Here is a 16,504-nt window from a genome sequence, read left to right as displayed (position 1 = left end):
TTCTCCCCCCAACTCCCAACCCCTGCACTCACACAGAGAACTGCATGTTGTATACACAGTTCTGGGGAGGGATGAGACTGTTCACAGGGAAAAATTGTAAGCAGTTATATTATGAAAACAAGTTTGATGAAAATAAGTTCTATCTTGGTAAATTTGTGTGTTTTTTTTTTTAAGATTTCCTTTTGTAGCTGTTTCAATTGGCTTTGTGGTAAATAAAAAGGTATGTTGTTTAAATTTATGGTTGGTAGAATGCCTTGCTCTCATTTTCTGAGAAAGAGTAAACGAGTCTCTGTAATAAATTTAGGTTTGTCTCTATTCAGTATATGTAGCTGCATTATTTTGAAATAAAATACAGACCTGCTAAACTTGTTATGATACTTTTTTCCAGTGAAGAAAATACAATGTCTTCTGAGAAGATTTTACAAGGAAAAAATATGCACAAGTAACTGAAATACGATTCAGTATTTAATCACCATTATATATGTGAATATGATAGGAATTGATGTAGGATCTGAAATGTGTAATGAAGAGTTGGGTGCTGAGCTAGGAATGCTTTAGTAGACATTTTAGTGAAGGGAAAGACCAGGAAGTGGTAGGGCCAAGTATGATGAGAAAATACAGAGTATATTCAGGAACCTAAATACTTGCTATATCTAAAGCCCAGTAGAGTACACTCTACACCTGTTGCATTTCCATGCTATTTGAGTATTTGATTAATAAAGAAAAAATGAATGATGTTTACTAATACCTTACATAACTGTCTTCAAGGAGCTTGCGATATATTTGATCAACATGTACACAAAAGAGTTAAGAAAACCCTGAAAATAAAAACATAAATTAGTGCAAATGAAATCTTAGGCAAAGGATTGTATTAATCAGTGAGAACCTTCAAAAGGAGATAAGTGAGCATTTCTCTTATCGTCAGTTCTGGGCTGTTGAATTCCCAGTTCAGTGCAAATGTTAGATGTCGAACTATGAAAAAAATTTTTAAAAGTACTCTAAGAACATGAAGAGGGTATAACACATCCTGCCAGCAGCGGTTTGAGGAAATCTTCATAATAAATATGAGGGATCTTAGAATTTGGTCATGTGAGTTGGGTCATATTGGGAATTTTCCAGGTAAAGAAGAAAAGGAAAGCATTTTAATCAGAAAGAACAGTTTGGGGACGAGCGGGATGTGTATGGGCGACAGTGAGATGTTCATTGTGCGTGAAACTGGAAATGGTTGGAGCAGAACTGGTGAGGTGAGCTCGCTGTGGTCAGGCTGTGAGGCACTGTGGCCTGTCTGTGCTGGAACACTTAGTGGCTTTGAGGTGGTCGGAAATCAGGAGAGGTTTTTCAGTGCAGAGTGCCAGATAATTCCAGCAACATTAGAGATCACACCAGACGGGTGGGCAGTTCTGAGCTGAGATGGAGGTGGTGAGAATAACTGAAGAAATGGCCAAAATCAGCAAGTGTTTTCAAGATAAAATTGACTCATGGGGAAGGACTGAGGCTGCGTGATCAGGTAGCGAGTGAGTGTGGCCTCTTTGGCTGAAGTTCTGCATGCCTAGGTTCCGAAGCACAGTCCTAATCTGTGTTGATGGGGTTGGTAGGAGCCACACACAGAGGGATGAGAAAGAAAAACCTGTCAGAATCCAGAGAGCTAAAAGGGAATTGGAAGAAAAGGAAAAGTGAAAACCCCTGAGACACACAACTGTTGGGGGTTAGGCAGAGAAGAAAGTCAGAAAAAAAAAAGTGACCGTAAGAGAGATTGGAGGTAGGAGGGCACCACCAGGAGCACAGAGTATGGGCTTAACTGTTGGTGGTCCGCAGCCTCCAGGTCTTCAGAGAAGACATTTGGTCCGTAAGAGTCCATTCGTGATCTCTTTGCAGGGAGTTTCAAGAGATGCATGGTCAGAGCAGAAGCCAGATTGTAATGTAGAAAGAGAATGAGAGACGCAAAGTCTCGACCACTCTGTGGCAATGAGGAGAAATGGAGAAGGTAATGAAGGCTTGGTGAGGGAGGGCCACTGTGGCGAGAAAGTACCAGAACCAAAGCCCAAGAGGCAGGGAGCTGTTGATGGAGCAGTGTTTCAGAGAAGAATTCACCTTAGAAAACAGGGAAGATTGCCTTCATCTGAGGTGGGAAGGAAAGAGGTCAAAATGTATGCCCCGAGTTTGGAAACTGATGGGAGGGGAGTCAGGGTTCAGACCTGATGAGCTCTTCCTCGACTCGGTTGGGAATTAGCATTTTACATAGTCCACGGTCTAACCGTGGTCTAACCGTATGTTAAAAACATTAACATACCACATATTCTTGCTGCTTTCTTAGAAAAAGTGTTGATTGAATGAAGACAAATATCAGGTTTGGTAAAGAAAGCTTGCGTTCCTTCCACAGATGGAGTTTGGAATTGTGTACAGTTGCCTGGAGGATAAGATGTACACTGGCCGGAAAGGAAAAGGTGCCTTTTGTAATGGTCAAAAACTACAGGTTTCACACCAAGAAGGTAGGTTTACCCTCTGATTTTTGGCGTGATTCATACCATGTACTCGTACGGTAACCTTAGAGCTCTCCAAGGCTTACTGACTCATGAGTGTGTCTGTTTCTCTGTACTTTCTCATCGTGACCGCGGTTGTGGATGCGGTCGTGGAGGCTGAGGAGGCAAGGGCGGTGGAGCGGACGGTGTGTCCACGGGGCTCCGGCTCTGTCAGGGGACCTGGAGGAGCCAGAGTGCCCCCACCCTCACGGCGGTATTGGGTCACTGCTTCAGCCCCTGCGTCTCAGATTCTTTCTACAATTCCTCTGCTCTGATGCCGTTGGGACGAGTTATTAGTAAATTGAAAGGGAAAAGGCCCTTCAAGTTGGGAATCATTAAAAATGAGACATAAAGCTATTAAATATATAGGATGGTAAACAGCACCTTTCTACTGTATAGCGCAGGGAACTATATTCAGGGTCCCATGGTGAACCATGATGGAAAAGAATACGAAAAAGAATACCTAGATGTGTGTGTGTATATATGTGTGTGTGTATGTGTGTGTGTGTATATATAAAGCTATAACTGAATCACTTTGCTGTACAACAGAAACTAACACAACATAGTAAATCAACCATACTTCAATACATTTTTTTATTTTTATTTATTATTTTTTTTAATTTTAAACATTCATATCTTATTCATTTCTAAATGTCAAGAGTTATCAGTAGGACTTGAAAACACTTTAAAAACAAGTCCTTGGTCACCTCCAAATTATTCTTGGTGACCTTAACATCCCTCTGGCCATAGTCTTGGGATAGAGGGCATATAAAAAGTCACCATAATACATTTTTCTTAAATGAGGCATAAAACTTTTTGTAATGAGCTTAGTGATTGGCGTTTTTAAGTCTGCTTTCTCTGGGACAGCTCACTGTTTTGGAGGCACTTATCTTCCCTAAGGCAATCCCAACATTTTCCACGGTTGACACTTGCAGATCCGTTTCTTTTCTCTGTTTTTCAGATTCTTTTACGTGCAGCAAAAACTTGAGAATCCTCCTCCGCTTTTATAATATTTCTCCTCAGGCACTTAATTTGAGGGCAGATTTTGAATTTGTTTTCTTTTTATTGAACTCTAAGACCCCAGAGATTAGAAGATACATCCTAATTCTTGAGATGTTAACGTGAAAAAAATGTGCATTTTAGAACTGAAGGAATGTGGCAGCTTTCATAGAAAGAAGTCTTTCCCCTTTTCTGTTATTTATCTCACTTAAACAGGTTATGTGATTGTTAGAAGAGTTCACAGTTATAAACAAGGCTCGGAACAAGGTGGTGAGCATACATCTCAGCTGTGGGTGGAGATGAAGTGTGAGGTGTCCTAAGAGTAGCCTGTGAGCCAGGAGGGTTGAGTGTGTCGTGAGCGTTGGTCACGATGTTTCAAAGAGAAAATGGAAAATACAGGATAATTTGTCAAGTTAGTAAATGGAGGTCAGATGATTTAATTTTATTGACGTATAGTTGATTTACAGTGTGTTAATTTCTGCTATACAGCAAAGTGGTTCCACTGTACATATTTGTATTGTTTTCCATATTCTTTTCCATTGTGGTTGATCACAGGATGTTGAGCGTGGCTCACTGTGCTGTACAGTAGGGCCTTGTTTATCTGTTCTATATGTAGTAGCTTGCGTTCTCCAATCCCAAACTCCCAGTCCTCCCTGCCCCACCCTTCTCCCCTTGGGCGACCCCAGAGCCTTTCTCTGTGTCTGAGCCTGCTTCTGCTTCACAGGTATATTATGTGTCATGTTTTAGACTCCACGTGTAAGCAACGCCTTACGATGTCTGTCTTTCTCTCTCTCACTTCTCTTAGTATGATAACCTCTAGGCTCATCCATGTAGCTGCAAATGGCAGTATTTTGTGGTCAAGCAGTATCCCACTGTGTATATGTACCACATCCTCTTTATCCATTCATCTGTTGATGGACATTTAGGCTGCTTCCATATTGTGGCTGTTGTAAATAGTGCTAGAGTGAATGTAGGAGTGCATGTATCTTTTCAAATTACAGTTTTGTGTGGATATATGTCCAGCTAGATCATATGGCAACTCCATTTTTAGTGTTCTGAGGAACCTCTGTACTGTTTTCCATGGTGCTTACACCTGTTTACCTTTCTACCAACAGTCAGTCAGTCTCGTCAGTCAGTTCATTCACTCAGTCATGTGCAACTCTCTGAGACCCCATGGACTGCAGCACGCCAGGCCTCCCTGTCCATCACCAACTCCCGGAGTTCACTCAAACTCATGTCCATTGAGTCAGTGAAGCCATCCAACCATCTCATCCTTTGTCATCCCCTTCTCCTCCCGCCTTCAATCTTTCCCAGCATCAGTGTCTTTTCCAATGAGTCAGTTCTTCGCATCAGGTGGTCAAAGTATTGGAGTTTCAGCTTCAGCATCAGCCCTTCCCATGAACACCCAGGACTGATCTCCTTTAGGATGGACTGGTTGGATCTCCTTGCAGTCCAAGGGACTCTCAAGAATCTTCTCCAACACCACAGTTCAGAAGCACCAATTCTTTGGGGCTCAGCTTTCTTTTTAGTCCAACTCTCACATCCATACATGACTACTGGAAAAACCATAGCCTTGACTAGATGGACCTTTGTTGGCAAAGTGATATCTCTGCTTTTTATTATGCTATCTAGGTTTGTCATAGCTTTTCTTCCAAGGAGCAAGCATCTTTTAATTTCATGGCTGCAGTCACCATCTGCAGTGATCTTGGAGCCTAAAAAAATAAAGTCTCACAGTTTCCATTGTTTCCCTATCTATTTGCCATGAAGTGATAGGACCGGATGCTATGATCTTAATTTTTTGAATATTGAGTTTTAAGCCAACTTTTTCACTCTTCTCTTTCACTTTCATCAAGAGGCTCTTTAGTTTTTCTTCACTTAACAGTGGTATGATTTAGTTTTAATTTTTGTTTTATTTCAAATCTATATATAAATTATTTCTAAATTCTACTTTTTAAAAAATATATAAGGCATTGGTGGCTAAATGTATCATGCGTGTAGCCAAACTGGTTATATTCTGCACTTTTGGGGAGGTAGTCTAAGAAGCTAGATGCCTTTTGATGATCATAAAAATGATGATAAAATGACTAGAAGAGAAGAAAAGTTCATAAATATTTAAAGCCTTAGAAAGAAAGAAATATGATTCAACTAGGAAGAAGGATAAAATTGTCCAATTTGGTGAGCTTCAAGTGTCAAATTTTTTTATCAGGTTCTTATTGATAAACTGTAGTAATTATTTGAAACTTTTTCTTTTAGATATTACCAAATCTCTCTTGGTGACAGAGTTGGGCTCTTCCAGAACACCAGAGACTGTGAGAATTATTCTTTCTAATATAGAAAGGCTTCTTTGCCTTCCCATCCATGGGTAAGCTCTCTTCACTTTATCCCTAAAGTTGAACATTCTATTAATGCTATAGATAATTTGACATCCTAAGGAATGAATTTTTATTTAGAAATGAACTTTTAATTAATAGACATGGAGTCAGTACCATAATTCTAATTTTAAAATGTGATTTTTAAAACTTTTATTTGAAAATAATTTGAAATTTTAAAAAATTTGCAGAAATAAAAACCTATAAGAAACAGCAGTATGCAGTTAAAAACCTGTAAGAAACAATTCAGCTATTGTTAACATTGTACCCATTGCTTTATCATTTCTCACTCCTTCTTCTCTCTTTCTTTGTGTGTGTGTGTGTGTTTGTGTAAATATTCTCCTTTTTTTCCCCTCAACTATTTCATGGTAAATTACTTAGTGTGTGGCTCTTTATCCCTAAATAATTCAGTTTGTTATTTCCTAAGAATAGGCATATTCTCTTCCATAACCACAGTACAACTATTGACTTCATAATTTTATCTATCCACACATACTTAGTTTTGTCAGTTGATCTAACTGTGTCATCTATAGCATTTTTTTCCTCCAGGGCAAGATTCAGTCTAGGGTTAGCTTTACATTTGGTTGTCATGTCTATTCACTGCCTTTAATCTGGAACATTTCCGTAGCCTAAGCATTACCCACTTTCTCTGCGTTTTCAAGCTATTTGCACAAGGTACGCAGGGTAGACTCACAGTTTATTTCTGGCCTGTCTGTATCAGTAGTCTTCTTCCCCCCTTATCATTTCTTATTTTATGTTATTTCTTCTTCTTTTTTAAAAATCTTGATTAAATTACTTGGCAGTTTGTCAGTTTTTTTTTTCAAAGAAAGAGCCAGGATTTTGATTATTAATCTGGTCTGCTGTCTTTATCCTCCCTGCTTTATTATTTTCATCATTGTGCTTTCTTGTCATTCATTTTGTTGTTTCCTATTTTTTTTTTTCCTTTTTAAGTGGAGAATTTATTTTTATGCTTTGATTTTTATTGAGGTGAGTATTTAGGCTTGAGTTTTTATCTGATTGCTGCTTCAAATGTATCTCACAGATTCTGATGTGTTTTCATTGCAGTTATTTTTCTGGTAACTTCTGTTTGTATTTCCCTTTTTACCCAAGAGTTGTATTCTTAAACTTCCATGGGGAAGTTTAAGCTTTTTGTGCTTTCTTAGTTTTGTTTTTTAATTTGTAGTTTTATTACATTGTAATAAACATATTTTATGGAGCTTTATGTTTCCTTTGTGCCCAGTATATGATCAGCTTTTGTGGAACTTCTATATGCACTGGAAAAAAGTACATTTTGTACTTTGATGTTTGGGCTTGAAATCTACTTGGACATCAGAATTGCAGTCCCTGCTCTTCTCATTGTTTCCATTTGTCTGGTTAATCTTTGTCCACCTTTATTTTTAGTGTTTTTGAAATCAGTGCATTTTAAGTGCACCTCTTGAATACAGCATAGAGTGGAGTTTTGCTCTATAATCAATTTGAAAATCTTTTCTTTTTAATAAAAAAGTTAGGCTTGTTCATTTATTTATATGACCATTTTGTTTGGTATTATCAATTTTGTATTATCTTATGCTGTAATTGTATTGTGACTTGTATATTATGTTATGTTGTATATTAAGTACTCTGTACTTATTTAGTGTATCCTCTTTTTTCTCTTTTTCTATTTATAAAAGATTCAATTTTATTCTCATGGGTTTCTTTTACATTAAAACTCTTTATAATGCCCTTAATATTCTCTTTTCTTACTTAACCGTTCTGTTAGTTCTGTAAAGACTCCAGAACTGCTTAGCTTCTGCCTGTTGCCTATATAACATTCAGTGATTTTACTCTGCTTTTCTCTTCTTCTCTCCCTCTTAATCTAGTTTTTTTTAAGTTGCATTCTTTCTAGTTTGTCGGGCATATTATTACTACGTATTGTTTCACCCATAGTCCCATGCTGTGGTCTTAGTTTTTCCTTTATAAAATGGTCACTGTCTTGTGAAGTTTTCCTGGTGTCCAAAGTTCAGAAATAATAGAAGTAAAACCATTGAATCATTGAATTCAATATTTATTGTGCACACACCAAAAAGATACTTTGCAAACCAGGAACACCCAGACCAAAACATGGGATGAGGCTCAGCCATGTGTTGTTATAAAGCAGCTTATACAGTGAGAAGGCAGTGACTACTTATTCTTCAAAACGATTGGCTATTATAGAGTTTTCTTAAATGACAGGGAATTGATTAGTGGTTAACTCATATCTACCTTGAGAAACAATTGAAGGTTTGCTTGTAATTTTCAGAAGCATAAGCAAGGGATGATCCAGGTCTAGTTACTTTTGCAAAATGTGCTAAATTAAGCTTTGTTTTCATGACTAAACTGATTTGGTCTGCTCAGGGAATTTTCAAAACTGGTTTGAAAATTCTGGTTTTGCTTTGACACGCATCACCTTCGGATTGGTGACGCTCCTCCTCTAGTAGATTCCGTGGGAAGGGCACCTGTGCATGGCATGCCACGATTTCTGGCATGTTCCAAACTGTTTTCCTATGGTCTTGAAACTCCAAGGGCAGCTTGGCTGAATAGAACATCCTTAGTGAAAGAAAGTATGAAGAATATTTCTTTAAAAATGCTATTTCATTGTTGCTTTGCTTTGTATGTTGTTTTTGAGAAATCTGGTGCCAGTCTGATATTATTGGCTTTTAAATTATTTCATGTTTTGTTTGGAGTCTCTGAGACATTTTTGTTTTCTTTTAATCTTTCATGGCTGACACTTTTATAAGGGTATATCTTGGAATTCTTACAGTTGCTTGTGTAGGATGGTTTTCTCCCTTTAATCGGTAGATTAATGTCTCTCTTCTTTTTTTCTGGCAAGTTTTCTTGAATTTTAAATATTAGTTCACTTATGCTGTTTTCATTTTCTTCTTCAAAGACACCAGCAGGAACATTCAACCTCCTTTGTATCTTCTCTTCTGTTACTTTCTCCCTGGCCCTTTTTACTTTCTTTTACTGTTTTTTTTTTTCTCACTGCCCTTTTTCAAGTTTTCATTTGCATCTGTTCTCTTTAAGGGTACCTTGTGATTCAGTCTTAATTTCTAATAAAGTTTTGTCTTTTTTTATTCCCCTTCATTTCTGAGTTCTATTATCTCTTGTATTATTTTATCCTTCTTTTATTTCGTTCACTTCTGGGCTTACTTTTCCTTTTGCAGAGCAACCTTATCAGACAGAAAAAACCCAACACTTAATTACTGATGATGTTTGATGTTCACTGTAGCTACGTGCGGCCTCGTCCACTTCTTTCTGTCTCTGTTCCCTTTGTGATCTGGGTTCCTGGTTTCAGTTCTTTCTTCCGTTAGTTCTGTTCTTCTGTGTAGTTTCTGTTATGAATCTCTGTTAGGTGTAGGAGGCGAGGATTGGCATGTCATTTTCTCTTTCATTTCTCAGGATTTTTCATTTCTTTTACTTTTTAAAGACTTATTTATTTCTGGCTGTGCTGGGTCTTCGTTGCTGTGCTCAGGCTTTCTCTAGCTGTGGCGAGTGGGGGCTGCTCTCCACGGTGGGCCACAGGCTCTGGGGCACACGGGCTCAGCAGTTGTGGCTCTCAAGCTCCGGGGCACACGGGCTCAGCAGTTGTGGCTCTCAAGCTCCGGGGCACACGGGCTCAGCAGTTGTGGCTCTCGGGCTTCAGCAGTTGTGGCTCTCGGGCTCTGGAACATGGGTCAGCAGTTGTGGTTTCCAGGCTTAGCTGCTCCGTGGCGTGTGGGGTCTTCCCAGACCAGGGATTGAACCCGCATACCATGTATTGGCAGGTGGATTCTTTACCACTAGATAACCAGGGAAGCTCACCACCTCCTTTATTTTATGTTGAAGTATAATTGTATATTAATTGTAAGTGAGATTTATGAGGCAAAGTAAATCATTATGGATCCATTTCCTTTTTTTAATTTTTTGGGATTCATTTAATGAAATGCACTGTATTTGTTTACTTCAATGATGTTTCTTTCGTGTTGCTTTAGGGAACGATTTGATCATGACATGCTCCTCTTTTGAGGCCCTCTAATTTGCTAGGCCCTCTGCTGGGCGCTTTGCTTCTGTTGTTTCTAATCATTGCAGCCATAGCCAAGTTGGTTATCCCCATTTCGATGACAAGAAGACTAAAACTTGAAGAAGAAACTTCTTTCAAAATTACAGCTTTCAAGCAGTTGAGCAGGGGAGCAAACTCAAAGCTTTGTGATTCTGAAGATAGATAGATTCTTCTTAGCGCTGCTGCTGCTGCTGCTAAGTCGCTTCAGTCGTGTCTGACTCTGTGCGACGCCATGGACTGCAGCCCACCAGGCTTCTCTGTCCATGGGATTCTCCAGGCAAGAACCATCCTAACTGTAAAGGAGGATCAGACTAACATAGGGTTCAGACAGAACACATTTGCAAAATCTAGGCCACAGCCTCAGTTGTTTGGTGATTAAGTACTATCTTTAGTAATACTTACCCATAAAAGAATATACTTACTGATCAAAAGACCTCTTGCCAGAGAGCTGTTGAGATACATCAGAAGTAGACAGAAGCATTGCCTCTAGCGCTGGTCTTCCAGCCCAGGGTTCCGTGTCTGAAGAGAATGCCAAGAGATGATTTGTAGAAGATCTTGGTATTTTCTTTCTATGATGTGAGATATGAACTATCACATATCCCCTGAGAAAGTGGGGAAAGGGCACCATTCTTGATAACTGAAAAAAGCCATAATGTTAATTTGGGTTTATATATCTATGGACATTTTTGGAATCGCTAGTTCTTAATTTTGATATATAATAAAACTGTAGGCAGTAAAATGTATTTAAAAATCAAGGGCATCATGTAATTCTGGTCCTTTTTTGTTGTTAAATTGTTTTGGCATGAAGGATGTACTAGGCACAGTACTAGTTTATATTTATTTTTTAAATACAAAACAGATACCACATTGCTTCTTTTTTAATTTTATTGGAGTATAGTTGATTTACAGTGTTGTGTTAGTTTCAGGTGTTTAGCAAAGTGATTCAGTTACGCACACTCGTATTCGTTCTTTTTTAGGTTCCTTTCTCACATGGGTCATCCCAGAATATTGAGTAGACTTCACGGTGCTAGACAGTAGGCCCTTGTTGGTTGTCTGTCTTATGTACAGTGGCGTGTGCTCATCTCAGCCCTGATTGACCCCTCCCCCATATTTCCCCTGTAGACCGTAGGCTTGCTTTCAGTATCTGTCTGTTTCTGTTTTGTAAGTTCATTTGTCTCAATTTTTTAAAATTAGATTCCACGTATCATACAATATCACTGACATGTGGAATCCTTTTATTTCTTAAAAAATAATGAAGGGTCTCAGTGAACAGACCTGACTGCTTTATTTTCAGAGGACTTCCCTGGTGGCTTAGAGGGTGAAGCATCTGCCCACAACGCGGCAGACCTGGGTTCGATCCCTGGGTTGGGAAGATCCCCTGGAGAAGGAAATGACTGCCCACTCCAGTATTCTGGCCTGGAGAATTCCATGGAGAGTCAGACACGACTAAATGATTTTCACTTTCACTTTCAAACAGTTAAAAAAAGAACTTTGAGTAAAAACCATTTGAAAGTAGTTAATTTATAGACATGACAATTCCTTTTTCTTAAACACTTCAGTGTGTATATTTTTTATAAAAGGGACATACGCTAAGATAACCACAACACAGTTATAAAACTCAGGAAATTAGCTTTGATACATTGTCTAATATAGTGACAATTACATTTTGAAAGAATTCTAATCCAAGGTCCAAGCCAGAATCATATGCTGCACTTTAAGTGTTATTCTCATCAAGCTTTTTTTTAAGATTTATAGAACTCGGCTGTGTTAGGTCTTGGCTGTGGCGGTGGGGGCTGCGCTCCACGGGGCTGCGGGGGTCCTCGCTGCAGGGCCTCCTCTGGTCCGGGCGCACAGCCCCTCTCATGGGTGAAGAAGCTGCAGCCCCCAGGCTCTAGAGCCCTGGCTCAGTAGTTGTGGTGCTTGGGCTTAGCTGCTCTTTGGCACATGCGGTCTCCCCGGACCAAGGATCGAACCTGTATCCCTGCATTGGCAGGCGGATTCTTTACCATTGAACCGCCAGGGAAGCCCTCATCAGGGCCTTTTAATCTAGAACCGGTGCTTAGCCTTTATCTTGTATGACCTTGACATTTTTGAAAACTGTAGGGTGCTCGCTTTACAGCACGCCTTTTGATTTGAGTCTGTTGGATTTCCTCTCGATTAGATTTGGGTTATGCGTTTTTGGCAGGAACGCAACAGAAGCACTGTTATGTCCTCCTCCTCAGTGCATTCTATCAGGAGACACGGGGGACCTTTGTTCCGTGGTGTGTGTCGCCCAGTCGTGTCCAACTCTTTGTGACCCCGTGGACTGTAGCCCACCAGGCTCCTCTGTCCATGGGATTCTCCAGGCAAGAGTACTGCAGCGAGTTGTCATGCCCTCCTCCAGGGAATCCCCTGACCCAGGGATGAACCCAGGTCTCTTGCATTGCAGGCGGATTCTTTACCACCAGGGACACCCTTTGTCCCATTACTGGATGCTAACTTTGATCACTTGGTAGTGATCTTGCCATCTTTTCCATCGTAATCATTATGTATCTTATAGGGAGATACTCTGATGTGTAAATATCAATCATTTTAGCATTTATTGATGATTCTTTCCTGCATCAGTTATTATTATAATGGCTGATAAAGTGATGTCTGTACTTACCCTAACTTGGTATATTTCCGAGGACGAGGTTCATTGAGAAGGCAGATGTGAAGCAGGCCTCGCAGGCAGGCCTCGGTGACAGCAGAGCCCAGCAGGGTGGTCACCTCCTGGGCACACGCACCGACGCCCGCACTGCTGGGGGTGGCCAGGGGCACACTTGCCCTAAACTCCTACAGACTCCTTGTGTCGTGGGGCTCTCGTCCCTGGGTTTAGACCACAGTGACAAGTCATGCATGCCATGGTGGCAGAATTAATGCATTTTCTTCAGTGTTTTTCTTCCCAAAGTATCATCATTTTAATGTTTATCTTACACATGATTGCTTTGTTAGGCTTCATTCTGTCATTTATATAGTATATCATGATAATTAGGATTTACGTATTTTGATTTTAAATTTAAGTACCACCTTTTTCTTTTTAACAGTCTGTGGATTGGTTCAAGTGATCTCAGTCACACTTGCAACTGCAGCTTAGGAGGAATGCCTTATTTGAAGAATTATTTTTCCCCATTTTGCCTGTTAGGATCCGGGGTGTTGGAACAGCAGCTCTGAACATGTGCCTGGTGGCCGCTGGAGCTGCGGACGCGTATTATGAAATGGGGATCCACTGCTGGGATGTTGCAGGCGCCGGCATCATTGTGACTGAAGCTGGCGGAGTGCTCCTGGATGTCACAGGTAAAACTGCGGAACAGGAAGGCGTTGTTTTCTTTCCATACCTATGGGACTGTCCTCCAAATATGGCAGTTTTTTTTAGATATATCTTTTAATGTTTCCCTTTAATATTTTTTTCAATGTTTACACCTCAGCTCTTCAGGCAACACAAACCATGTAATTTTCTGCAGAATCAAAATAGCAGATATTGGGAGACAGAGGCAAAAATGAGACGCTAATGGTAGTGTACAATTAATAATAATAAATGGCTAAGCCTCTTCAGGGCTTCCCTGGTGGCTCACCTGGTAAAGAATCCACCTGCAATGCAGGTTCAATCCCTGGGTTGGGAGGATTCCCCTGGAGAAGGGAAAGGCTACCCACTCCAGTATTCTGGCCTGGAGAATTCCAAGGACTGTATAGTCCATGAGGTCACAAAGAGTCACACACGACTGAGCAACTTTCACTCTCACTCTCAAGCCTCTTTAACTGTGAGTACCAGGAACTCTTGAGAGGCTGTAGAAAAAGTCTAGAAAGGCACCGGATCTGAGGTCGTACCAAGATCCCTTTGAGTGGTGACCGTGGTGGCAGCTGAGTATGGGCTTCCTCCACCATCACTTTCTGCCTTGGCCCTGGGGGAGTTACATACTTTCTCTGCACTGATGATGACATGTTTAAAAGTAAAGAGTGAACCTGGGTTAAAACAGTTTACCAGCAGTCTGGGAGAAAAGCAGCAAAGAATTAAGGAGGTGGGCAGGAGAGCAGTGTGCAAATCCCTGGCCTCGGGTTTTCTGTCCAGAGGTTCCAAACATTAAAGAGGCAGTGAGAGTAACGAAAGCAGGAGCGGAGCACATCAAAGGAGAGAGAGAGATGGCGGTGCAGACCCCCACTCCCTTCATCAAAGGACAGAGAGAGAGAGAGGGTGTGGTGCAGACCCACACTCCCTTCATCAAAGGAGAGAGAAAGGTGGCGTGGTGCAGACACCCACTCCCTTCAAAACGGGTTTCTAAAAGATGCTTAGAAACTCATTATGTACTAGCGAAGCTTAAACATTGTGGTTATGACACAGTGTAGTTTTTTTTTCAAGATAATAGAAAATATTAAATGTTATGATCAACCATAGTACATACTGCCATGCTTGTTTTATAGGAAGTATTTTTTACAAGATATAACCATTTTCCATATTTGATTTTAGGTGGACCATTTGATTTGATGTCACGAAGAGTAATTGCTTCAAGCAATAAAACATTAGCAGAAAGGATAGCCAAAGAAATTCAGATAATACCTCTTCAAAGAGATGATGAAGATTAACTCCGACGGCTTCACACATTCAATCACAGTTGCGTCTCTCCAGGTTTTCTAATGCACTCATGGTGTTACAAAATTCAGGACTTCTGTTTCACTTGAATAATATGATTGGTGTGAATTGCTTTCAGCATCCATATTTAAAAACTACAACTTGTTCTGTGTTTTACTAAGAGTAGGTGTGCAAGAGTGGATGAAATAGTCCATTGTTTTAAAAATGTCTGTGTGGTAAGAATGTCCTCTGGGAAAGTACGCAGGCCGTTGGTGAGACAGGTTATCACGTCAACTGAAATAGCCAGTTAGCAATTTAGAGTTTCTAAGTATTTATGAGCCTGTGAAATTTTGACTTACTATTTCTGTGGATATGCATTCCTAATGAGATGGTTAACTTTTTGGAAAAATTTCTTTTTTAGTTTCAAAAGCCATAGTAAATTAAATTTGTAATAAGTGTATAATGAATACTACGAAGACCAAGATTTCTTTCTCTGCAGAAAACCTTGCTTTATTCATCAGTGTAGCACCCAGCATGGTACCTGTCAAATAGGAGGCGATCCAAAAAGAAGCATCGGAAGAGTGATATTCTGAAGGCAGGAATGCCTAGTTGCTACAGAAAGTAATGAGCTGATCGCTCTGTGATTTTACTTCAGGTGTGGAGTAAGAGCTATCTGGTCATCCTTTTTATATTTCACACTACCGTTCCTGCTCACATTTCATATTACGATGCCATTCCGGTGACTGCACCGAACAGAACTCACCTCGCCCCTCTCGGGCTGTGCTTTTAAGTGTTGAGTGGCCGCAGTTAGAGCAGAGGAGAGCCCAGCGAGCCAGAGACGCCGTCCTCGCGCCTGCGTGGGGCTGCGTTTATCGGTTTCCTCTTGGCCAGAACACGCTGTCCCCAGGCCTAGTAGCGTCCAGTGGGGCCTGCTTATTGTGGCACAGTTCTGCGGTCAGGAGTTCCGGCACCTTAGCGAGCATCCTGTCCCGATGGGCTTCCGTGAGCTTGCAGTCGAGACGTTGAACGGAGCTGGAGTATCTCAGAGTCCGACGGGGGCTGAAGCTCCTCCTCAGTCTCGCTTGTGTGGCTGGTGGCGGCAGCTCCTTGCTGTCTGGCGGCCGGAGGGTTACCTTCCTCTCCATCTTCGTAGCTGAGTGTCCTCATCGCCTGGCGATGGCCTTCCCCCGGAAGTGAACCGAGAGCGGAAACAAGCAGGAAACGGCTGTGCCTCTTGTAACCTAGTCTGTGAAGTATCACCATCACTTCCATTCTTTTCTGTTCAATAGATGTGACTCTAAGTCAGCCACACTCAAAGGCTGGGGAATTCCCCGAATAGATAGCATCATTCTAGAATTCTCTCTCTTGAGCTCCAGACTCATGCTTCCAGAGGCCGAGTGAACTCTGTGTTGCAGATGTCTCATACTGAACGTGTCTCCAAATAAACTCAATCCCTGCTCCCATCTGTTTCTCTGCTTACATTTTTTCTCTTAGTTAATATTTTACCCAGGCAGACAGGTGATATTTTTACCCTCCCGTGCCTCTCACCTCCTACATGCAGTTGGCCATCAGTTGTGTTCAGATGTACAAGGAAGTCTCTCTGGAACTTTTCTCCAGTTCCGCATCTCCATTGCAACACCTGGACAGTTACCTCCTGAGTTATTACAGTGGTCTTGAGTCATTAGAGCCCCCTCCAGTCTCTCCTCCATGCCAACACCCAGATCTCACTTAAAATCTAATCACTCACATAAATATGAAAAAAAAAAAAGGGCTTCTGTGGTGGTCCGGTGGTTAAGAATCTCCAAGTCCCCTTGCAATTCAGGGAACTCGGGTTCAAGCCCTGCTCGGGGAGCCAAGATCCCCCCTGTTGTCTGGCAGCAAGTCCACAACCAGAGACTCCTGCCCACAGTGACAGAGGAGCCCAGGTGAGATCCCCCTGCTGTGCGGCAGTGAGGTCCACTAGAGAGATGCCTGC

The 16,504-nt window shown here is 41.0% G+C and overlaps 1 protein-coding gene across 4 annotated transcripts in view; it reads left to right on the top strand.

Annotated features, from left to right (window-relative positions):
* The window catches only part of IMPA1 (inositol(myo)-1(or 4)-monophosphatase 1), a 31,070-nt gene extending 15,078 nt beyond the window's left edge, over positions 1–15,992 (top strand). For all 4 annotated transcript variants that reach the window (XM_010846202.1, XM_010846201.1, XM_010846204.1 and 1 more), the window contains exons 5-9: positions 175–220; positions 2,381–2,489; positions 5,772–5,880; positions 13,108–13,259; positions 14,428–15,992. In XM_010846202.1, coding sequence (XP_010844504.1) covers positions 175–220; positions 2,381–2,489; positions 5,772–5,880; positions 13,108–13,259; positions 14,428–14,543 — 532 coding nt within the window. In that variant the 3' untranslated portion in view covers positions 14,544–15,992. The remainder of the gene's footprint in view (positions 1–174; positions 221–2,380; positions 2,490–5,771; positions 5,881–13,107; positions 13,260–14,427) is intronic.
* Positions 15,993–16,504: the final 512 nt, after the last annotated feature.

Source organism: Bison bison, unplaced genomic scaffold, assembly GCF_000754665.1.
Source record: "Bison bison bison isolate TAMUID 2011002044 unplaced genomic scaffold, Bison_UMD1.0 scf7180017864233, whole genome shotgun sequence".
Lineage (NCBI taxonomy): Eukaryota > Metazoa > Chordata > Mammalia > Artiodactyla > Bovidae > Bison > Bison bison.
Note: the sequence above shows the minus strand (reverse complement) of the source record. Positions and strands in the feature narration are given on the sequence as shown.